Source organism: Limanda limanda, chromosome 5, assembly GCF_963576545.1.
Source record: "Limanda limanda chromosome 5, fLimLim1.1, whole genome shotgun sequence".
Classification (NCBI taxonomy): Eukaryota; Metazoa; Chordata; class Actinopteri; order Pleuronectiformes; family Pleuronectidae; genus Limanda; species Limanda limanda.
In genome coordinates, this window is record NC_083640.1 from 1,683,471 (window position 1) to 1,708,319 (window position 24,849).

Here is a 24,849-nt window from a genome sequence, read left to right on the forward strand (position 1 = left end):
CGTCTACCTTCCAGCTCTGTTGAGAATCTGTCTCACAGCTGTCCTGATAGGAGAGTCGAAAAGAGTTTGTTATGGTTACATTGGTGCAGCCGAGATGGCTGGAGCAAGACATTTTCTACTCAAGGCTAAATTACGAGACAACATCAGACTGTCAGGGTAGATAGAGTTGCCCTAGCAACCGGTAGAGTAGCGTAGGTGCATGACGGAGAGCTGCTCCCTGTTACTTCCTGGATTCGGTGACAAGAGGCGTGGGACTGCGGCTGGACCAATAAGGGAGATCCAAAGTGATTTGCGGTGACTCCCCTCCAAATATTCATAACCAATCACATCAAATCTACTGTTATAATTATACACGACCCCTGCTGTTCGGGGCCATTATTATCTTCCTACTGCTAACTTAATTAGCATGGGCTGTGATAATTGTCCATAGCTATGAATAACTCTTCATTGTATCTTTAAATAAAACATTTGATTGAACCAAAATCTTGGATCGGCTTCTCTCATATTATAGGATAAACCAACACGCCTTAACAGCTCCCAGCATCTCTCACTCCTCACCCCTCTCCTCCTCTAGACTCCAGAACCTGCAGCTCCTCTCAGCCTGATCATCTCCAACAAGTTGCAGAGAGACAAACTCTGAGCTGTTTCATTCTTCACCATTCCCCCGACCCCTTCCTCTCCTGGGCTCATCTCCCTCTTCCTCCAGTTGGACTCAGAAACTTTTTTAAACCTCTTGAGCTGTGGGATCAGACCTTTGGCTCCTGGGCTCTGCTGGGACAGAGGAGCCGACCATGCCCTCCGACTTCCTATCACCGTTCCTGGAGCTGGATGAGTTCTGCAAGGTGAGAGCAACACAATGAGAATTTAGAACTTCTGCAACATATACTCACATCTCCTGTGTGATCATTGTAGGCTCCATGCCAGATGAAAGTTTTAAAAGTTGATGAAAGGGAACAAAAATGAATTGTTTAAATTTTATATAAAGTTTTCTTTTAATGTATCCAGGGATTTGACCTAATTTATCATGGAATAACTCATTTAAGTAAAAACCAGATTGCAGTGAGTTTTAAAAAGTGAACATTTACTGCAGTTTTTGCTTTAAAGCTCAAATTATATTAAAAAGGTTGAAAATCTTTGTACTTCAGATGAAAAAGTGAAACTCACGAGTGGGAAGTTTGTTTTAATTTCTTTACACTCTTATAATAAGTCTTGATGTTTCACCTATTAATGTTTTATGTGTTTAAAATAGCAACTTCAATTTAAAATACACCTGTATATCGATTTTTGTGAAGACCGGTCAATGTGAACACGTACCAGGGGTCTCGGGGGCACCGTTGAGCCATTTTGCGACACCCATTAAAAATTCCTTCAGAATACGTAAATTTTCACCACTTACTATCTTTCTGCAAATTTTGGTAAGAAGTTGAGCATGTTAAAGCCCTCAAAAAGCCAATTCATTTGCCTGAAGAAGAAGAAGAAGAATAAGAAGAAGAAGAAGAAGAAGAAGAAGAAGAAGAATCCTTTGATGTCTTTCCTAACACACTTCTTGATTGGGGGGGAGGGGGGGTTCAGGTGTAAACAGTGGTGCAGCAGAATCAGATACATTGAAGACTAACATTTTGAGGGCTGCAAAGCAGCACTGGGTGGGCCCGAGCACATCCATTTTGAAGCGTTGCATGCTTTTTGTCTGAAAAAACAAAAATAACCAGTTCTGAGAGAGAAAGAGACGTGACCTTTGCAAGACATAAAGTTTCCTTTGATCTAGGAAGACTGAAGTCAAAGGAATCATGGTCCATGTATGACCGCGTTACGGAACATCGTGTTTCAATGGCGTGTAATCAAACTTTGACGCCACGCCACGGTCACACCCTGTGATTAAAAAAAAATCCGTCAGATAGTTTTTATCTCCATCTTGTTGTGATGAAACTCATCTCAATTTGAAGTTGATCCGATGAAAACCCTGGTACCAAACAAAAAATGTGGAATACGCCCGTTGAAAATTCCTTCAGAATACGTACATTTTCACCACTTACTAACTTTCTGCAAATTTTGGTAAGAAGTTGAGCATGTTAAAGCCCTCAAAAAGCCAATTCATTTGCCTGAAGAAGAAGAAGAAAAAGAAAAAAAATGAATAATAATAATACTAAAGATCGGTCAATGCGAACATGTTCCAGGGGTCTCGGGGGTCTCGTGGGTCCCGGGGGGCACTGTTGAGCCATTTTGCGACGCCCATTGAAAATTCCTTCAGAATACGTAAATTTTCACCACTTTCTACCTTTCTGCAAACTTTGGTAAGAAGATGAGCATGTTAAAGCCCTCAAAAAGCCAATTGATTTGCCTGAATAATAATAATAATAATAATAAATATAAATGTTAAACTCGTTATTCTAAAGCTTTGTTTATTTCTCCTTTTACTTCTCACTCGTTTTTATTTCTCCTGTCGACTTTTCCACGTGTGTAAAAAGATTTCATTATTTTCTGATCTTTATCTTTGGTTCGTTTTTTACTTTCATGGAAAATGTTTTCTATCATTTAGATTTTGTCTGGATCCATGAAGTCGAGCAAACTGATGAAGATCCACATAAAAACACAGTTATCAATAACAGCTGATCATTGTTCACATTCAACAAACTTTATCAAAACTCACACATGAGACACGATTCATGTTCAATCACATAAAGTCTGTTCACATATGAAATAATCCAACATATATGAACATTTGTCTGTTTGATGTGATGAAGCCAAAATGATTCTGTCTGTAAAAATGTTTATTCAACAGCAGCCGAGTGATGTGATTTTAATGTTGGGATCAAAATAGTAAAAACTATGAAACAGAAACAGAGTTCTGACCTTTTTTAAGTTGAAATGTAAATAAAATGAGGAAATAGGAGGACAGTCAGGATAATAAGCGAATCTTGGTAAGAAGTTGAGCATGGTAAAGCCCTTAAAAAGCCAATTCATTTGCCTGAATAATAATAATAATAATAACTAAAATTTCTACGGCTGCAAAGCAGCACTGGGTGGGCCCGAGCACATGCATTTTGAAGCGTTGCATGCTTTTTGTCTGAAAAAAACAAAAATAACCAGTTCTGAGAGAGAAAGAGACGTGACCTTTGCAAGACATAAAGTTTCCTTTGATCTAGGACAGGGGTGTCCAAACTACGGCCCGCGGGCCAACTGCGGCCCGCCATCCATTTTTAATTGGCCCGCATCAATGTCTAAAAATATAATTTATAAAAAAAAAAAAAAACTTAAGTAGAGCAAAAATGGCACTTACTTAAAGCACTTTGTTTTGCTTTATGGGGCCAGGCTTCTTCGACAGGGGAGAGGCAGGTGCATGCTTCTGCGTTTTCAGAGACATGCAAGAAGGGGCACGCACCTGGTGGTCTGGCGGTGAATTGCTTTGCTGACTTGCTAGCTGTCCCTCAGAACGCCACCACGCCACGGCCCCCCGCCCTGAGCGACGCGACTGTCAACAGTCCGCTCCAGGGCAGGGGGGCGTGGAGGCGTGAGTGGCCCAGTCCTTGGTATTTTTTTCTGTATGTGGCCCTCGGGACAAAAAGTTTGGACACCCCTGAAGGATTCATGGTCCATGTATGACAGCGTTACAGAACATCGTGTTTTAATGGCATGTAATCAAACTTTGACGCCACGCCACGCTCACACCATGTTAAAAAAAAAAAAAATCCGTCAGTCAGTTTTTATCTCCATCTTGTTGTGATGACACTCATCTCAATTTGAAGTTGATCCGATGAAAACCCTGGTACAAGTACATCAAAGTAAAAATGTGGAATATGGCCAAAATGGCCACTAAATGCAAGATAGCAGGCTTCCTGTTGTGTTTTTCCAATTGCACCTAAGACTTTTTTGTTTGTCTGGTCATGATACACCTGTATATCGATTTTTGTAAAGACCGGTCAATGTGAACACGTTCCAGGGATCTCGGGCTGTCTCGGGGGGCACCGTTGAGCCATTTTGCGACGCCCATTGAAAATTCCTTCAGAATACGTAAATTTTCACCACTTTCTAACTTTCTGCAAATTTTGGTAAGAAGTTGAGCATGTTAAAGCCCTCAAAAAGCCAATTCATTTGCCTGAATAATAATAATAATCCTTACAATAACAATAGGGTCCTCCATGACCTTTGATCAGTGCTCAGGCCCTAATAATCATTACAATTTCAATAGGGTCTCACCAGACACCTTTGATGTCTGTGCTCGGGCCCTAATAATAATAACCATGGGTCTCGGGGGCACCGTTGATTCATTTTGCGACGCCCATTAAAAATTCCTCCAAAATACGTAAATTTTCACCACTTTCTAACTTTCTGCAAATTTTGGTAAGAATTTGAGCTTGTTAAAGCCCTCAAAAAGCCAATTCATTTACCTGAATAATAATAATAATAACAAGATCAATAAACAAATAAAATTTCTAGGGCTGCAAAGCAGCACTGGGCGGGCCCGAGCACATGCATTTTGAAGCTTTGCATGCGTTTTGCCTGAAAATAATAATAAAAACAAAGATTCCTTTGATATTTGACCGGCTCAGCATCAAAGGATTCATGGTCGATGTATGTACAGAACATCGTGTTTTAATGTCCAGAACATTGTGTTTTCATGGCGTGTAATCAAACTTTGACGCCACGCCACGGTCACACCGTGTCACTAAAAAAAAATCTGTCAGTCAGTTTTTATCTCCATCTTGTTGTGATGACACTCATCTCAATTTGACGTTGATCCGATGAAAACCCTGGTAAAAGTACATCAAAGTAAAAATGTGGAATATGGCCAAAATGGCCACTAAATGCAAGATAGCAGGCTTCCTGTTGTGTTTTTCCAATTGCACCTCAAGACTTTTTTGTTTGTCTGGTCATGATACACCTGTATATCGATTTTTGTGAAGACCGGTCAATGTGAACACGTTCCAGGGGTCTCGGGGGGCACCGTTGAGCCATTTTGCGACGCCCATTGAAAATTCCTTCAGAATACGTCAATTTTCACCACTTTCTAACTTTCTGCAAATTTTGGTAAGAAGTTGAGCATGTTAAAGCCCTCAAAAAGCCAATTAATTTGCGTGAATAATAATAAGAAGAAGCTAATAATCCTTACAATAACCAAAGGGTCCTCCCTGACCTTTGAAGTCAGTGCTCGGGCCCTAAAAATGAATAATTATAATAAAAATAATGGCGTGTAATCAAACTTTGAGGCCGTGCCATGGTCACACCGTGTGACTAAAAACAAATCCGTCAGTCAGGTTTTATCTCCATCTTGTGTGATGACACTCATCTCAATTTGAAGTTGATCCGATGAAAACCCTGGTACAAGTACATCAAAGTAAAAATTTGGAATATGGCCAAAATGGCCACTCAATGTGAACACGTTCCAGGGGTCTCGGGGGGCACCGTTGAGCCATTTTGCGACGCCCTTTGAAAATTCCTAAGAATACGTAAATTTTCACCACTTTCTAACTTTCTGCAAATTTTGGTAAGAATTTGAGCATGTTAAAGCCCTCGAAAAAGCCAATTCATTTGCCTGAAAAATAATAATAATATTAATAATAATAATAATAATAATAACCAGTAACAGGTGCCGGGAAAAAAAGGCATTGATATCCTGAACAAGCCAATATGAGGAGGATCTGTTAGTGTGAGCCCCAGATGTCTCATGCACAGTCCCACGTACACATCTTCAATGTAGACTGCTCTAATCTGCAACGACGCTCCCAGTATCTTAATGGGTAAATCCATTGAGAACACATAGCCCGGTCCCTGGGCAAACGGTGGGTACGTTGATTCGGGGAAGGCAGACACAGGCAAATACCATTTTGAGCTATTGTCTCGAACAACATAAGCGCCCCTCGACACGAGTCCAGTCATGTAGAGATGTCGGGGGGCCGTCACAAGCATGGAGACAAGGTTTTGAACATTTAGGAACATGTCCGTGTCGACCTTCATGGCGTAGGAGGTGTTGGGGCAATGGGAGTTGAGCCATTCAAACATCACCATGGTTTTAATGGTGAGGTTATTGTAGCTGTCCATGAAGTCACTCTGGAGTAGGTCATGATGTCGCCGGCTTTCCTGTAACAGCTAAAGAAAGAGAGATAGGAGACTTAGTTTCAAACAGGGATATGAATATGTTTTTTGTAAACAAGGGAGCAACCAGTTCACCCAAAAATTATAATTCACTCATTATCTACTCACCTCAGGTCTCTATAAAAAAGAACTGGAAATGCAAATGTGGAACCGAAATCTTTTAAAAGCTAATATGGTTTAATTCAGAGTTGGTCTGAGGAGATGTCTCTGTAGTGCATTTTGTTTGACTGCAGCTTTAACCTGGCATCTCAAGCTCTGATTACCCTGTGAGGGTTATGATAACAGAAGCAGATGCTGTTGCTCTTTCCATTTTTTGTCGTCTGCAAACAGCAAGAGCAGAAATGCAGTTTGATTTCCCCCCAATTAACCTTTGGACCAATTTTTCTTCTCTTCAGTTATGAGTCTTGTTTTTGATGGTCAAAATGGATTCTAAAAAAACCCATTCAGATTTCATTAACGAACGCACTCACTTGCTCCTCAAGGACCTCGGACCCGTCTCCCGCTCCGGACAGTCCCAGCAGGAAGTAGTAGCTGACCAAGTGGCCCTGCACTGTGGTTTCTTTGCCCCATGTGTTACGGATGACGTCACGGGCCCCTCTGTTATGGGGGGCTACTGGAATCATGAGAACCAAGAATGGTGTTTCCTGTCGACATCTGTGTGGCTCGTCCACTATGAAACGATACTGGTGTGGGTACGCCACAAAGTACTGTGCAAGCAGAGGAGGTTAAAGTTAAAGTAGGCTACAGAAGCATCTTGTAATAAAAGAAGATGAAACAGCCTGATAACAGGGAGAAAAGCTGGATTTATACACCATGCAAGGGAATATTAGAACTCTTGTAGGTACCATAGACTTGATATAAAGATAGACGACATGTCTCCATTTTCTCCCACTATCCAGAAATGAAGCCAAAATATATGAACGCTGTCATCTACAGCAGGACTATTGAGGCCTGCTGTAGAGTGAAGGACTAGTCAGGTAAGTTTCGATGATATTTCTGGGGAAAATATATTAGCATGCTGATTGAGGATTGTTCATCTGTTCATCTAGCCTATTTCCATTCATTTATCCATCAATTGTAAAATATGTTTACAGACAATTCCAATTGTTTGGCTAACTATTTATATCTCTAGCATTGCATTAGTGTTTTTTTACAAACTTTTTTCTCATCTTATTCTACAGAACAATGCCACGTGCACTCTCTCATGTGTGGAGACATTTCACCCCATTCAATGTAGAAGGAAAGGCTGTGTACATGTGCAGATACTGTGTAAAGACCTATGTTAAGAATGACACAACGATGCAGAAGCACATAGTCAAGTGTCCAAAGTTCTTCAGGGCTCAAATCAGCCTATGACAAAACAAAATGTTTACATTTATGTCTGTATATGACAAGGTAAATACAGTTAGTATAAATTACCCACAACATTTCCAGTTTATTCCCGTATTTTCCCGTTAATTCCCATATATTCCCGTTTATTCCCATGAATTCCTGTATATTCCCGTTAATTCCCGTTAATTCCCATGGAAAGTTTCCAACTTTGAATATTCCCGGAATTTTGCAACCCTACCTCCCAGTAACCTCATCTTTTGATTGTCCATTTTATTTAGTTAAACATTCCTTAAATAAACGTACAATACAATCTATAATTCTCTTCAGTCAGAAAGATAATGAGTGGATGTGAATGCTCATCTGTTATAATGTCTAGAATTCTCTCTTGAATAACCTGTGCATTACAAGGGAGCAATACGTTTTTAGTGATTAAAAGATTAAAACACAAACAAACAGCCAGCTAGGTTACATGGGTATGAAAGTATACCGAGCGGTATGACATCCCAGTGGAGGTGGAGGGTGTGGCTTGCCCAGGTGTGTTATTGTAGCTAGTAGGAGCCTGAAAAAACATTAGCAAAATAATAGCAACATTATCTTTCAAGTGTTTTTGATATTTTACGCCCAGCAGTCAAAAACCACAGATGTGATTGGCAAAGGACAAAAAAAGCAGGAAAGCTTTTATTTTGTTACTTCCTGTTACCGGCATTTGAATTTGCATATTAGTTAAATATTTAGTTTCACCCGAAACATTTCGATTTAACATTACGATTTCGATTTAACATTTCGATTTAACATTTCGATTTAACATTTCGATTTAACATTTCGATTTAACATTTCGATTTAAATTCAGATTTAACATTTAGATTTAGATTTAACATTTAGGTTTAACATTTAGATTAAAATTTAACATTTAGATTTAGATTAAACATTTAGATTTCACATTTAGATTTAGATTTAACATTGAGATTTAGATTTAGCATTTAGATTTAACATTTAAGTGTAACATTTAACATTTACATTTATAACACAGAAACTGCAGCTTCTGCTCTGACCAAGAAGCTGCGGTGCTGATCTCTGAGCAGCTGAGACCAGAGAAACTCGGTGTTTCCACTGTGAACAAGCTCTGATCTCACTGTGTGTGTCTCTCTGAGCGAGGGGGCGGAGGCTTGAGATCGATTTTCTATTCTTTAGTGGCTGTGAATGCTCAGTTTTATTTGGCTGCAGCCATCTGTGCCGATTAGCACCTACCTTTCAAACTGAATAAATAAAGACAGAGTCATAACCACCGCAATTATTTTCAGGCTTTGTAAATCACATTGTGTGCGCGGCCGATATTATTATAATATTGCATATTCCTTAAGGCAAATTGCTAAACGGACGTTATTCTGCACACAATCCTCAGTGCGCACCATTAGTAGATCAGCTTGCATGTTCTACTAATGGAACATGCAAGCGGTTAAATAACCCTAACCCTAACCCTAACCCTAAACCCTTACCCTTTCTGCAGGTGAAATCAAGTTTGCACAAGTTTTTACACCCGCAAACCATTAGTAGATCAGGCCCTAAGTCCACTGTGTGAAAAGGTGCCCACCGCCATCTTTATTAATTGCCCCACTAATCTGAGTCTTGATTCAGGCCTGTACCAGAGGGGAAATACAGACATAGAAATCACAGTTTTTGCAGTATCCTTGTGGTATCATTATTGATTCTGTAGCCACTGCAGGTGCTTCATAAGATGGTAGATATGAACTGTGCTGCGGCCTACAGTTATATCATATACATGTGACTGCTGTATAATAATTTAAAAATAGTATAAACATGGCACTTCAAGTTAGGGCTGGTAAGTTGTTTAGACTTTGTATCTGATTCATTAATATCCTGTATACGAAAAGAAAAGTAGTCTGAATAAGAAAAGAGTGATTGTCTGTGGCCCTTTCAGGAGCTAGTGGGTGAATGACGGAAAAGTTGTCTTCTCGCACTTAGTCAGTCAGTGCACATTCATGTGTTGTGTCGTAGCTTTGATGAGAGGGCTGATAGGAGGGAGTCGAGGTATCTGTTGCATTCTGTGTAGCTTGCTCTTGCTAGCTCTTCTAGGATTACCAACCCTAGCATTAAAGCAGGAGTGCAATTCCAGCTCTGCTGCTGGTGACTCATCTCAAGTGCATAGTTGTTCCTCTCACAAGATAAATAGGAAGAACAGCACAAATACATTATGTGTATATTATTTTTTGCCTCTGTCCTTTTCAAAGCTCCCTTTATATGAAATGGAAGCACAGGCCAGTAAATATACTCACATCGTAGGCTGTCGTTATACTGTTGCGAGATGCCGAGCTTCTCCTCAAAGGCAATAATACTTCCGTGGTTGAATAGTGGAATATGAACAATAATGTTTCCATCACGAGGAACAGCATCAGCCAAAACCACCACCTCCTAGTTCCCCTCCATGACATCTTTTCACTGCAAGGAAGGTATCGCGCCGGGAAACACACTGAAAAAATGGATTTAAACAATATTGATGACATATTTTATATGATATAAATGATCAAATATGCTTCTGTTGTCCTGGAGTTTTAATTTTACCAATCACATTATTAAATGTCCCCCTCTGCCCATACACTACAGCCACACAAGCAGTCATATAGATAAAAATAGAGAGAGAGGGGGGGCTAGGTATTCTCCATAATAAATAAACATTATAAATACAGCACACATAAGAAAAACAGTATATATATATATATATATATATATATATATATATATATATATATATATATAAAATATATAAAAGATAAAAAGTAAAAAGTGAAATGCAAAATGCGATGTAATGCAGTATAATAAAATATAGCATGTGTTAATCTAACACATCCTTGAGGTGTGGGGGCGGAATAAAAGTCCAAGTCAGGTGGGGGTCCCGGGCCTTGTTGATAAGGCCAACTGCAGCTGGGAAGAAGCTGGTCTTGTACAGCAAAAGTGTGTGATATTATTAGCGCTGCGCTGCGCTTCAGCGTCCGGTGTGAAGCCGGCGTTAAGCTTTGGAGGAAGACCCGGTATGGGATTCTCCAACAGGGAAAAATAACACACCCACAAATAGCATGGGAAAATTAAATGCATCATCTTCATGTTGCATTCTGTCTGTTGGGGAGACTTTTTTGTTTGTCTGGTCATGATACACCTGTATATCGATTTTTGTGAAGACCGGTCAATGTGAACACGTTCCAGGGGTCTCGGGGGCACCGTTGAGCCATTTTGCGACGCCCATTGAAAATTCCTTCAGAATACGTAAATTTTCACCACTTTCTAACTTTCTGCAAATTTTGGTAAGAAGTTGAGCATGGTAAAGCCCTCAAAAAGCCAATTCATTTGCCTGAATAATAATAAGTATAATTAAATTTAACAGTCTTTTTCCTTTTTACTACACTTTTTCCGGGGGTCTCGGGGGGTCTCGGGGGGCACTGTTGAGCCATTTTGCGACGCCCATTGAAAATTCCTCCAGAATACGTAAATGTTCACCACTGTCTAACTTTCTGCAAATTTTAGTAAGAAGTTGAGCATGTTAAAGCCCTCAAAAAGCCAATTAATTTGCCTAAATAATAATAATAAATAAATATGATAGCAAAAATACAGTATCAAAATTAAATTAAATTTCTAGGGCTGCAAAGCAGCACTGGGCGGGCCCGAGCACATGCATTTTGAAGCGTTGCATGCGTTTTGCCAGAAAATAATAATAAAAACAAAGATTCCTTTGATATTTAACCGGCTCAGCATCAAAGGATTCATGGTTGATGTATGTACAGAACATCGTGTTTTCATGGCGTGTAATCAAACTTTGACGCCACGCCACGGTCACACCATGTGACTAAAAAAAAAATGTGTCAGTCAGTTTTTATCTCCATCTTGTTGTGATGACACTCATTTCAATTTGACGTTGATCCGATGAAATCCCTGGTACAAGTACATCAAAGTAAAAATGTGGAATATGGCCAAAATGGCCACTAAATGCAAGATAGCAGGCTTCCTGTTGTGTTTTTCCAATTGCACCTAAAGACTTTTTTGTTTGTCTGGTCATGATACACCTGTATATCGATTTTTGTGAAGACCGGTCAATTTGAACACGTACCAGGGGTCTCGGGGGCACCGTTGAGCCATTTTGCGACGCCCATTGAAAATTCCTTCAGAATACGTAAATTTTCACCACTTTCTAACTTTCTGCAAATTTTGGTAAGAAGTTGAGCATGTTAAAGTTTATGTAAAGTCAGTGTGGCAACAAAGGCAAGTGCCTCTGATGCCACATTGACTTTGTTGCCTTTGAGGCAGCTGCCATTGATTCCACACTGTTTAAAGGCAGAGATGGGATATCATAGGCATTATCAAAGGACTCTTAGTTAAAAACACTAACATTCATAAGAACGTTTAAAATGAACTTATTGTTTCTCCTTCAACTTCAATATATTTTGTATGAGTTGGGAACTTCTATGGCGTTAAAGCGTCAGTGCATATACTAGACAAATGACAAACGTAGCTGTACACAACAAACAGTTACTGACCTACTACTTTTGAACCAAGTTGTATGCTCATGTCTTCAGTATTCATATGAATTCAGTTAACTGACAATGACTCCATGGACACTAATATTGATACAGCCAGGTTTATCCTGTTAAGAATAAAGTGAAAATACTATTCTTACTGATATTGAAGCAAACTGTTTTTTATACTTTCCTGGCTAACCATTTATTTCAAGCACATCTCCACAAGGGCTGCCAAATACAACTTGAATAATTTGAAAAATGTTGCTGCTGATGACAGATAGACATAAGTACATTTTCACCACTTTCTAACTTTCTGCAAATTTTGGTAAGAAGTTGAGCATGGTAAAGCCCTCAAAAAGCCAATTTATTCGCCTGAATAATAATAATAACCAGGAGCCTGCACCAGGAGCCTGAGACAAGCTGTGGCAGTGAGCTGGAGGTCAACAAGGAAAACCAGGTCAAACTACTGGAGGTCGGACAGCGGAGGCCGATGGTTAAGCTCATTGACAAGAACCAGCTCCTCACATGCGAAACCCAGAAAGAACTCCCTACATCGGCTGCCCGGGCTTGCGCACTACAAAAGAAAAGGAGCTTAGGGAGAGTCAGGTGCTGGAGACGAAACTGCAACAGGAGACAACTCCAACTATGGGACTGAGCTGCAGAAAGGAGGAGGCCGAGATGAGCTGGAGGAGAGAGAAGAGGTGGAGAAGCACTGACTTTTCCCTCCTTGCCCCCGCCTCCCTCACCCTTTTCCTACTCCTCAAAACAAACCCCTCCCCTGTTCCCCCTTTGTACATATTTGAAATGATTTAATGATGTGAATGTTGTAAATATGTTACATTTGAATAAATATGACTAGTACTGTAATATCTACCTCTGTCTTTCTGAATATATACAGGATTCATGGCCCTGATCAATTAACACAGTGTTGGAGGGAAACAAATCAGTGTGATTCATTTAGTTTGTTACTATTCATAGCAACACAGCACAGCAACAGAAGACAAACAATGTTTCTTAACTTTTTTACTTTTGGTCTTATCTATATAGATAGATAGATAGATAGATAGATAGATAGATAGATAGATAGATAGATAGATAGATAGATAGATAGATAGATAGATAGATAGATAGATAGATAGGTAGGTAGGTAGGTAGGTAGGTAGGTAGGTAGGTAGGTAGGTAGGTAGGTAGGTAGGTAGGTAGGTAGGTAGGTAGGTAGGTAGGTAGGTAGGTAGGTAGGTAGGTAGGTAGGTAGGTAGGTAGGTAGGTAGGTAGGTAGGTAGGTAGGTAGGTAGAGAGAGAGAGAGAGAGAGAGAGAGAGAGAGAGAGAGAGAGAGAGAGAGAGAGATAGATAGATAGATAGATAGATAGATAGATAGATAGATAGATAGATAGATAGATAGATAGATAGATAGATAGATAGATAGATAGATAGATAGATAGATAGATAGATAGATAGATAGATAGATAGATAGATAGATAGATAGATAGATAGATAGATAGATAGATAGATAGATAGATAGATAGATTACCTTATTCATCCCCGAAGGGAAATTAAGTCGTCATAGCAGCCGGTATATTTGAATACAATAAAATACAATACAATAGAATAAAATAAAAGATATTGAGGTAGAAAGAATAAAAACAGAAACACAAGATAAATAGGTAGATAAGGTGCAGTGGCAAGATGATGGTAATAGTACTGATGATATGATAGTAATGTTATTGTTAGACAGTATATAAAAATAGTACAGTATATAATATAACATAATATATATTTATATATGATAGTAATTATACCAATATAATAGCAGTATATAGTAATAATGGCAGCAACAGTATATATAATAATAGTAAATATAATTGATTGAATATTTATTTAAGCCTCGGAAGACACATTGAGGGATAAGACCCTCATTTTCAATGGTGCCGAGGGTACAATAAAAAAGTTGATACATTAAAAGTTAATACATTGAATAAATAGGAATAATAATTCCTATAATAATAATAATAATAACATGTACACATGTATAAATATGTGTATATAGACTTATATATACAAAGAATATACAAAGAGTATGATATAATATGATATGATAAATAGTAGAGGTATAAATATAAGTATAAGGGTTAGACTATAGAATACAATAATAATAATAAAAAAAGCCAATTAATTTGCCTGAATAATAATAATAAGTACAAGTACATCAAAGTAAAAATGTGGAATATGGCCAAAATGGCCACTAAATGCAAGATAGCAGGCTTCCTGTTTTTCCAATTGCACCTAAAGACTTTTTTGTTTGTCTGGTCATGATACACCTGTATATCGATTTTTGTGAAAACCGGTCAATGTGAACACGTTCCAGGGGTCTCGGGGGCACCGTTGAGCCATTTTGCGACGCCCATTGAAAATTCCTTCAGAATACGTAAATTTTCACCACTTACTAACTTTCTGCAAATTTTGGTAAGAAGTTGAGCATGTTAAAGCCCTCAAAAAGCCAATTCATTTGCCTAAAGAAGAAGAAGAAGAAGAAGAAGAAGAAGAAGAAGAAGAAGAAGAAGAAGAAGAAGAAGAAGAAGAAGAATAATCCTTACAATAACAATAGGGACCTCCATGACCTTTGATCAGTGCTCGGGCCCTAAATAAACTTTGATTGATTGACTTGATGAGTGATGCTGTCTTTTTAAGACTAATGTGTGAAGTTGTCGAGCTATTATTTCAGGTATCGCAGAAAAAAACCATACGATATGTGATTATTGAAAGTTTATATCTCCATTTTGCATGTTAAAGCCCTCAAAAAGTTTTAACTTTCTGCAAATGTTGGTAAGAATTTGAGCAGACACTGCAGGAGTGGAGTTGTTTGTTTGCGGCTCAGCATCAAAGGATTCATGGTCCATGTATGTCAGCGTGACAGAACATCGTGTTTTCATGGCGTGTAATCAAACTTTGACGCCACGCCACGGTCATACGGTGTGACTAAAAAAAAATCCGTCAGTCAGTTTTTATCTCCATCTTGTTGTGATGACACTCATCTCAATTTGACGTTGATCCGATGAAAACCCTGGTACAAGTACATCAAAGTAAAAATGTGGAATATGGCCAAAATGGCCACTAAATGCAAGATAGCAGGCTTTTTGTTTGTCTGGTCAAACAAAAAGCCTGTTTTTGTTTGACTTGTGTTTTTCCAATTGCACCTAAAGACTTTTTTGTTTGTCTGGTCATGATACACCTGTATATCGATTTTTGTGAAGACCGGTCAATGCGAACACGTTCCAGGGGTCTCGGGCTGTCTCGGGGGGCACCGTTGAGCCATTTTGCGACGCCCATTGAAAATTCCTTCAGAATACGTAAATGTTCACCACTTTCTAACTTTCTGCAAATTTTGGTAAGAAGTTGAGCATGTTAAAGCCCTCAAAAAGCCAATTCATTTGCCTGAATAATAATAATAATAATAAGAAGAATAAATAATCCTTACAATAACAATAGGGACCTCCCTGACCTTTGATCAGTAATAAAAACTATTTTTTAATCTTTGCTTTTTCCTAGTTCTAGATAGTTTTGCTCAAGATGCCGAAATTTGTCATGATCAAACTCACACAGCTGATGAATCACTGGAAAAATTTAAGACAGATGTTCACTGTTCTAATAATAAGCAGACTACTTTTCCCACATTCTTCATTTATGGCCAACGAGCGTGACAAACTACACAACAGAGCTGTGTAGAAAACAAACCCTGATGTTGGTCTTTAGCGTTATGTGGTTAATAAATGAGCATTGCACACATTGAATTGTTGCTGCTTCAAAAACAGAAACCTGCAGTTTATATAAAATATGTTTGGAATATGGCAGGAATAGTTTAATTGCTGGTGGGATATAAAGGAGAGGCTTTAGGACATGTTGAAAAATACAGGATGAAATAACTCCTTTGACATTGGAAATCCCTAAAGAGACTCATTACACAACCAAAGATGATAACAAGGTCAGTGTGAACTGCAAAGAGGATGAAAAATAATTTAATTGATTTAATTAATAATTTAAACTGTGGATATAGAAATGAAAAATGATAAACCATCATGTCTGTAGTTTGTTTTTGGAAACACACTCAGGCCAATTTGATCTCTCAGTAATCGAATTAGACAAACATGAGCCACATTGCAGATAGAGGACTTCACTGGGTCCCTGATGCAAAGAGAACCTACAACTGTTTTCTTGTGAAACTAAATGAAGGAGAGTCAGGGTGAATTCATCCACTACAACTAACAATATACATATCAGAAGTATTATGAATCGATACAAAGCTAGATATAAACTCGTCAGTCCGAGTGGCTGGGTGACAAATCACCGTCATCGACAAGTCAATTACATTTAAATTCCCATTATTGAGAGAGGTAACTTGTGGCCATTAACTTTTTATCACATTGGGTTTTTTAAGAATAAATTGCGCAGATGCGTGTGATAAATTGCGCAACTGAGCAAAAAGTCAAAATGAGGAACTGCGGAGTAGAGACAAGAGCAGCAAGACACCGACGTGTTTATCAGGTCACAGCTCTGATTTGCGTTATGCATGGTCGCACATCTGGCTTATAAGTTATAACTAATACAGCTGTAAAAGAACACAACAAATCCGATTTACTCAAAAACTAATCTTGGGAGGTGGAGAAATGACTCATCGACTCACACAAAACACCAAGCTGAGGAAGAGGAGCACGGTCTTGGAGGTGAAGATGCCGCAGTCCATGTTGGGTGGCGGAGGTGCACAGATGGATGAAGGAGTGTGGAGACGCCAGGGTCCAGTTTTTATCTCTCGGAGAACTGAGCTGACGCCGCCAGCTCCACAGCTGCTGCTTCGGTCACAAGTTTTCCTCCGGTTGTCTGACTGTGCAGAGACTGTGTGATCAGATGGTCACATGCTTCGGGGAGGAAGGCGATGAACAGAGGCAGAACAAGTCACAGAGGTCAGAACAGAGACGGACGGCAAGAGGGAAGCGTTTCACAAAGCAAACTCACAGACAGAAACACAAACACAAATCAAATGACTTCAAAACAAGACTATAATGCTTGTGAGTCAAGGTTATTCACACAAACATTCACGCTACTTTGCATATAAAATAAAATAAAATATATTTTTGCCACAAAGTTCAGATGTTCAGCTTTCTGCACAACAGCGCCATCTGGTGGGGCAGTGCCCCACCTTCCCCTTATGTAGAAACGCCACAGCCTGTATCACAATAAACCCAAACACAACTACAATTCTACGATTAATGTGACAAGTGTGTGAAGCCAGCGGAGTTGTCCGGCTGACGGGGGCTGGTTAAACATTTCTTTAATCTTAAACTTTGAGCTGCCTGTATTTGGGTATTTCTCTTTTCTTGATATTTCTATAAAATTGATGGTTAAATGCAAAATATCAAGTTTCAAGTATAATACTAGAAAATGTAATCATAACTTCAGAATCATTGTAATTTATGCATAGTATTTGTGTGTCAACTGCAATGACTCCTTAGATATGTTGGCTGATATGCACCAATATGAAAACAGCTTGTATACAGAGAAGATGTTTATTTTACACCATTTACTATTTATTAAAGTTGAAGGTTAAACCTATATCACATTTCTTTGTCATAACTGTTTGATAACAAGATCTTGTATATTGTCACAATGGTCGAAGTCATTTTTTCAGTTTTTTCAAAAAACACAAACGTATTAACCAAATATTCAATATACGGATCGCTTAAGACATCCTTGGATGGTTTTTGATCACAAGGACTGATCATAGGATGGGGTATAGTCTGGATCGCTTATGAAATCCTTGGATGGTCTCTGATCACAAGGACTCATCATAGGATGGGGTATAGTCTGTATCCCTTATGTCACAAGTGATGATCAGATATTTCCTCATCATCGTGTTTAACAAACATCAAGGAAGTGTTTAAGGTATTGTCTGCTCCATCTGAAACAATCTTGGCCTGGTACATGCAGCTTCATTTCTTCGACTGCCTCATTGTCAATTTCAGGGGATGAGGCCTGATTGGTGTCAGAATTGTCAAGTGCATCTCCTATTAAGAAGGAAAAACATTTCATCCTTTGAGGTGTACAGTCCCAAATGTGTGATCATTCTGAAAAACATTGATTGCCTCGTCGTAACTTGTATTTGGCGACATCAGGGATTCCCAAAGTGGTGTGCATGCACCCTTAGGGGTGGACAAGCTTTGGGAAAGAGGATCCTTTGTCATTTTTTAGTTATACACGTCAATTTCTAGCTGTTAGATTACAATACGGTATTCAAATCTTACTTAATTTGATCATCAACATAACAACTTTAAGTTCATAGAAAAGATTTACATTTTTCTTTACACATACTCAAAACATTTCTTTAATCTGAAACTTTGAGCTGCCTGTATTTGGGTATTTCTCTTTTCTTGATATTTCTCAAATTGATGGTAAAAATGTAAAATAAAAAATATATATATATATATATATATATATATAAAACCAAGACCAAATACAATTTCTAGGGCTGCAAAGCAGCACTGGGCGGGCCCGAGCACATGCATTTTGAAGCGTTGCATGCGTTTTGCCTGAAAATAATAATAAAAACAAAGATTCTTTTGATATTTAACCGGCTCAGCATCAAAGGATTCATGGTTGATGTATGTACAGAACATCCTGTTTTCATGGCATGTAATCAAACTTTGACGCCACGCCACGGTCACACCGTGTGACTAGAAAAAAATTTGTCAGTCAGTTTTTATCTCCATCTTGTTGTGATGACACTCGTCTCAATTTGACGTTGATCCGATGAAAACCCTGGTACAAGTGCATCAAACAAAAAATTTGCAATATGGCCAAAATGGCCACTAAATGCAAAATAGCAGGCTTCCTGTTGTGTTTTTCCACTTGCATCTAAAGACTTTTTTGTTTGACTGGTCATGATACACCTGTATATCGATTTTTGTGAAGTGAAGATAATAAATATTACACTATTCTCATGATATTCAAAGACTTATATTATTCTGCTTAAAGAGTAGTTTGATCAACTGCGACTATTAATAGTGTGAATTGTGAATTATAACAGTGATGGTATAACTGAAAGTGGATTTTCATATACGATTTTCATAGTAAATTTTAAATGGACACAAACAGTTAAAGTCTTTTAAAACGTATGATTTATACATTGAGTGTATTTTCATCTACCGTGTTATTTAACACTAAGGTCTGCTCATGTTGTAACAGGAACAAAGCTTGTACTTAAAAAAATAAAACATAAGATAACTATTGTAAGTCAGACAATTTTCAACATTACAAATAATGATACAGATTAAAATCATTAACGTTGAAAGACACGGAATAGGATTAAAAATGTCAAACTAAATCTGACAAAATACATCAGTACAGTATGTAGTTTTATTTTAGGGGAGTTTGTCTCCAGTGCTCAGCCCAGAGGACATGATGGAGTCGTCCACTCTCATGTCCAAAGATTGAATGTTTAGATCCTGTTTCTATTAAAAACTGCTTTAATCGTATTGATGATAAAGATATGGAAATGTTTTGTGTTTGATCCCCAGATGAAGCTGTCCCTGTTGTTGCTGTGCGGCCTGATGGCTCTGACCTCAGCCAGGGTGGTGACGAGTCCACAGCAGCAGAACATGTTCACCGATAACGTGAACCTGGAGTGGCAGGCCTGGAGCGGCTCTCTGCCCAACGGAGCCGTCTCCATCTACAACAGCTACACTAAGCGCCAAGACTACATCTGCCAATCCGGGTGTGAGGCCGGCTTCTACAGCCCCAGCCTTGGCCCGTACTGCCGATACCCCTATGGAGACCGTGAGTACCACAACCCCAAGTTCAAGCTGCTGGCCAACAAAGACAACTTTGAGTTCCTGGAGTGGAAGGAAGGCTCCTACGGTTCAGTGCCGGAGGATTCAGTCAGAACGTGCAAAGGTGGTAGCACGTACGTTGGCAAGAACAAGTACGGCCTGGGGAAGGTGGTTCCTAGGTTCACGGCCTTCTTCCTGCCTTGGAAAGGCTACGAGTACTGGTACAAGACGTACGAGGTCTTGGCCATCAACAAGGACGCCTACACCCAGCACATCAGTGACGTCAAGTACGCCATCGACGAGGTCGCCATCTTCCAGTATCCTCCTGAGATCATGCTTATGTCCGTCCTCACCAACAACGAGTGCCAAGCGGTGACGAAGACAGTCACCATCTCAAAGACCAGCGAGGTGGAGACCACGTGGAACATCGGCCGATCCACCATGCTCGGCATCAAAGGCAGTATCACCGCTAACATCCCATTCATCGGCTCCGGGAGAATCGAACTGGGCAGCGAGAAGACGCTACAGTTTACCAAGGGAACCACCATGGTGGAGTCGCTCAGACACTTGGTGTCTGTGGAGCTCACGGTTCAACCCAACTACTCCTGCAAAGTCCGCATGGAAGGTCGCAAGATCAAGGCCGGCCTCCCCTACACGGCTCGGCTCAGCCGCACCTACCGCAACGGAGAGACGCAGTGGACGTCCATCACCGGGACGTACGACGGCGTCCAGATCGGAGAAATGCGGGCGGTAGTGGCCCGCTGCAAGCCGGTGGCCGACGCCAAGCCGTGTCTAGGGATGTCACGAGAATCGATACCAGGGGCGGCTCCTGGCATAGGCGAAGTAGGCGGTATCCTAGGGCGCAAAATGCCGAGAGGGCGGCACAAGGGACTGATTTATCATGACGTGACACATGCAATATAAACCAAAACATTCACATCACAACATCATCTTCTAAACCCGGGGACGCACCGGAGATAGAAGCGCCGCGAGGCGCCACGAAAGCTGTCCGCTTCCTTTCCGCGCCGATGTTAAATAATTGGGCTGTTCGCACCGGCAGCGCCGCGGCCGGCTCGCGATCTGCAGCGATGGTTCCGGTGTATGTTCTATTTTTTTCGCTTGCTGCGAGCAAATCGGGCCGGAAAATATACTGAAAATTGATATATTTCAAACGGTCTATCATGTCACTACAGATATGATGTCGTAAATGGCAACAGAGTTGTAAGTGCTGTTGTGGCGATCTCAGGGCATTCTGCCGTGACTTTAATCCAGGACACCGGTAGAGTTGTTTTCTCAAAAATACTTTTAAGGCCGCCGTCATTTGCGATCTCCAGCGTCTGATCTTCTTCTTAAACAAACATGCTGGATTAACCTGGTTTGTTGACAAATGGGTCTGACAAATACCGTGCTGGTTTGTGTTCAGCGAAAAAGTGACGTGACCGAGACGAGCGTCTTGACATGCGTAAAGCATGAGTCATAACGCAGAGGATCCGGTAATTTTTCAAAATAAAACGGTTTTATTTTGAAAAATTACCGGATAATAGTGCGGCCCGGTACCAAATGACCCACAAATGGGCCTGTTGCCCTGTTGATTACAATAAATAGGTCTAAAAAATATATGTATTGTGTTTGACTGTTCAGTACAGTTCATATTCATTACATTTAAAAAGCAGACATAAAGGTAACTTAAAAGATACTTTCCCTAGTAACTAATTACTTTTGATATACAGTAACTGGTGGGGTAAATCAATTACTTTTAAAAGAAGTGACTAGAAACTGTAACTAATTACTAATTTTCAGTAACTTGCCAAACACTGCTTAATCCACACATTTGTCAGTTGTGTCTAAACAGACAGAAAAACACAAGCACATACTCTCTTGTGTGTGTGTGTGGGGAGGCGATGGAAAGAGTTGAAGATGAATCAAAAAAGGATTAAATTATCAGGTGCACGATTCAGAAAGCGCAGCAAAGTAGGGGAGGAGAAGAAAGAACAATATAGAGGTAGAATCACCCCAATTGTGGACATCATTAATGATGATGATTAACATCATTAATCATTAATCACAGGAGAAAAAAGTAACATGAAATGAAACCAAATAAAATGTAAATTGTTTTACTTTACAATAAATAAGTGAATGAATGATAATGAAATGCAATATTTCTCCTTACATTAAGAATAATTCTGTCTTTTTAAACAATATAATTATGATTAGGACAAGTCTCACACAATATTTAACCTGTTTTAAAGTTTTAAACGTCTCTGTTTGTGCAGTGTTTCTTATAATAATAAAATTACTATCATTATTTAATCAGTATAGTGTTTATCGTGCTTCCCTTCAGTCTCTGACAGATCCACCTCAGGAAGTGTCTCCAGGCCGTGAACTGCTCGTCTCTGTCAGTGTCTCATTAAGAGAGACTCGTCCTGGACGCTCAGCTGAATCTAACGAGCTGTTGGGCAACTGAAGATACTTTTTCAGTTCTGATATAAAATCATTTTGCTGTTTTGCTCCGGTCGCTCTACCTGCCTCACTACTGCCCTCTAGGTGAACTGCAGCTGTGGTGAACTTGGTTACTTTGGCGCTAGCGGTACGACTTCGAGGTCGACCTCCGACGCAGCGCTCAGCCACACTCAGGTCGGCCATGTTGTGGACTGATGGTTTCACTGCAGCTCTCACCGCCACTTTACCACCGATAAATAAAACATAGACTCCATCTTTCTTTCTATCCATCTATCTTTATCACACACGGACATACAACACAAAGTGGTGCTGTCACATCAGAGCAGGACCTCGACTCTAACGGCCGCTCATTAGAACATTGCTCAATGTTTTCTGTAGATTTCTGCACACGAGCTTTAAGGTGAACTGGGATTTTATTTATTTAAATGATGTCACATCACAGGTTCACTTCCTGTCTGTGGTTTAAATAATCGATAAACAAGGATCGAACCCCCGAGGTCAAAGGAATCCATACGTTTTCATGAACAGAAACAGAAAGGTCAGAGTCACGCTGAGCAATAATATATATATTTAGTGAGATTAAAACAAACCACTTCATTATTGTTCCTTTGTTGTTGTCTGTGTGCTGCTGCCCCCTGGTGACGCATCACAGTATTTCAACTGAGTGAAAGCTAAAGGACTCAGTGTTTCTATAGAAACTGTTAAACTGTTAAAGAGCTTCAGGAAAATAATGATAAATGTTTTCTCTGCTGCTCGTTGTTTGTTACTGAGACAAATCGATTCAAACCTAAATTGATCATGTTTGAAGATCGACTCAGGATTTAAGTGGTTGAGAAATAAGAAATCTGCTTTCACTTATTTCAAACAGGAACAATTAAATATTTTTGGTTCTTTTAAAAAAATATATAGAGAAGTTTTTATGAATGTTTCTCCAGAAACTTTGACTTTAAACATATTCAAGAAAAAAAGAAAAAACTGGGGTTTAGTGTTAAACATCAACGTGTTTGATTAATTTTAAAAACTATGAAACCAGTAAATTATGACATTTAACCTGTGAAACAGCAAACTGATCAATAAACTGATCAATAAAGTGTTTATCAGCAAAAGATTTAACTGGAGAAATGAAGCAGTAAAAACTCATAAACTGAAGGTGATTTTAAATTATTGATCAAACAGAAGTTTTAAAGTTTTACAATGTAAACAAAAAGTGAATGGAACTTTTAATAAATGTATCATTCAAAGTAAAATCATCAGAGGTGTAAAAAGTACTGAAATATTGTACTCAAGTAAAAGTACCTTTACTTTGATGAAATTTTACTTAAGTACAAGTAAAAGTACCCATCTAAAAATCTACTCAAGTAAATGTAAAAAGTAGTTCATTTAAAATGTACTTTAAGTAAAAGTTACTTAGTTACTTCCAACAACTTGATGGGGGCCGCTCTTATACAGTGCAAAAAAGGACAAGGGGTCATAAATCCAATCCAAAAACAGTTATTTTTAATGAAAGGAGAATCTTGAAAAAATATTAGTGCAATGACATTAAACATGTCAAACATTAAACATTTAACAAGTCAACACAACATTTAAGAACTTTTTGGAGGACATGTCAAGTTCAGTTCATTTCATAGTTTTAAGGTGGAAAGTGAGAATGAAAGACTTAACTTGTTTTTTAGAGAAAACTTTATCCATCACTACCTCTTGCATTAAACTGTACTTCATATGTATCAATAATAAAATACGGTGTTGGCGGAGATCTGAAGGTTGATGTCGGTGCGGGCGGCTGTGAAGTGTTGTATTCTCCTGCAGGACCATGGGGATGTTGAGATCTGCTTTTGTGACAGGGACGTCTGTGGGAGGTGACGACAAACTGATCAGACTTAGGCTCCTCCTCCTCGTACTCTTCCTCCTCCACTTACTCGTCGACTTCCTTCACTTCATCACTTCTTATACCTCCCCCACTTTATCCTCTACCTCCTCCTGTTCCTCGTCGACTTCCTTCACTTCCATCACTTCTTATACCTCCTCCACTTCCTCTACCTCATCCACTTCCTAGTCGACTTCCTTAAAGTCCATCACTTCTTATACCTCCCCCACTTCCTCCTCCACCTATTCCACGTCCTCTACCTCCTTCACTTCCTCCACTTTCTCCTCTTCCTCTACCTCCTCCGCTTCCTTCACTTCCATCACTTCTTATACCTCCTTCACTTCCTCCTCCACCTATTCCGAGTCCTCTACCTTGTCCACCTCCTCCAACTCCTCCTCTACCTCCTCCACTTCCTTCACTATCATCACTTCTTATACCTCTTCCACTTCCTCCTCCACCTATTCCACTTCCTCTACCTCCTCCACTTCCTCCTCTTCCTCTACCTCCTCCGCTCCCTTCACTTCCATCACTTCCCATACCTCCTTCACTTCCTCTACCTCCTCCACTTCCTCCTCTTCCTCTACCTCCTCCGCTCCCTTCACTTCCATCACTTCCCATACCTCCTCCACTTCCTCTACCTGCTCCACGTCTGAGGTCCACTTTAACCTTGAAAATTCTTCCTAGTTTACAGAACCTTCACATATTTAATGTATTTTATAAACAGTTCTGAGTGAAACTTGTAAGCGGAACTTTTTACCG

General features: G+C 39.5%; 2 protein-coding genes across 2 annotated transcripts; one reads left to right on the forward strand and one right to left on the reverse strand.

Moving 5' to 3' along the window:
• Window positions 1–570: 570 nt before the first annotated feature.
• LOC133001426 (beta-1,3-galactosyltransferase 2-like) lies at window positions 571–16,687 on the reverse strand. The gene is made up of 4 exons (XM_061070999.1): window positions 16,628–16,687; window positions 6,576–6,797; window positions 5,583–6,084; window positions 571–824 (listed from the first exon to the last, which is right to left on the reverse strand). Exons 1-4 carry the CDS (start codon window positions 16,685–16,687, stop codon window positions 571–573), a joined length of 1,038 nt encoding a protein of 345 aa, XP_060926982.1.
• A 2,827-nt stretch (window positions 16,688–19,514) lies between these two features.
• LOC133001427 (natterin-3-like) lies at window positions 19,515–22,148 on the forward strand. Its single transcript, XM_061071001.1, has 2 exons — window positions 19,515–20,604; window positions 22,108–22,148. Exons 1-2 carry the CDS (start codon window positions 19,515–19,517, stop codon window positions 22,146–22,148), a joined length of 1,131 nt encoding a protein of 376 aa, XP_060926984.1.
• Window positions 22,149–24,849: the final 2,701 nt, after the last annotated feature.

Bases quoted from the DNA above. Each gene is read 5' to 3' on its own strand.
- LOC133001426 (XM_061070999.1), bottom strand. From the start codon at position 16,687: ATGGACTGCGGCATCTTCACCTCCAAGACCGTGCTCCTCTTCCTCAGC. The intron at 6,798-16,627 runs GTGAGTCGATGA...CTGCTTGCACAG, and splicing joins TCCTCAGCTTGGTGTTTTGT to TACTTTGTGGCGTACCCACA. The intron at 6,085-6,575 runs GTCCTTGAGGAG...CTCTTTCTTTAG, and splicing joins GAGCGGGAGACGGGTCCGAG to CTGTTACAGGAAAGCCGGCG.
- LOC133001427 (XM_061071001.1), top strand. From the start codon at position 19,515: ATGAAGCTGTCCCTGTTGTTGCTGTGCGGCCTGATGGCTCTGACCTCA. The intron at 20,605-22,107 runs GCGAAGTAGGCG...GCTTCCCTTCAG, and splicing joins AGGGGCGGCTCCTGGCATAG to TCTCTGACAGATCCACCTCA.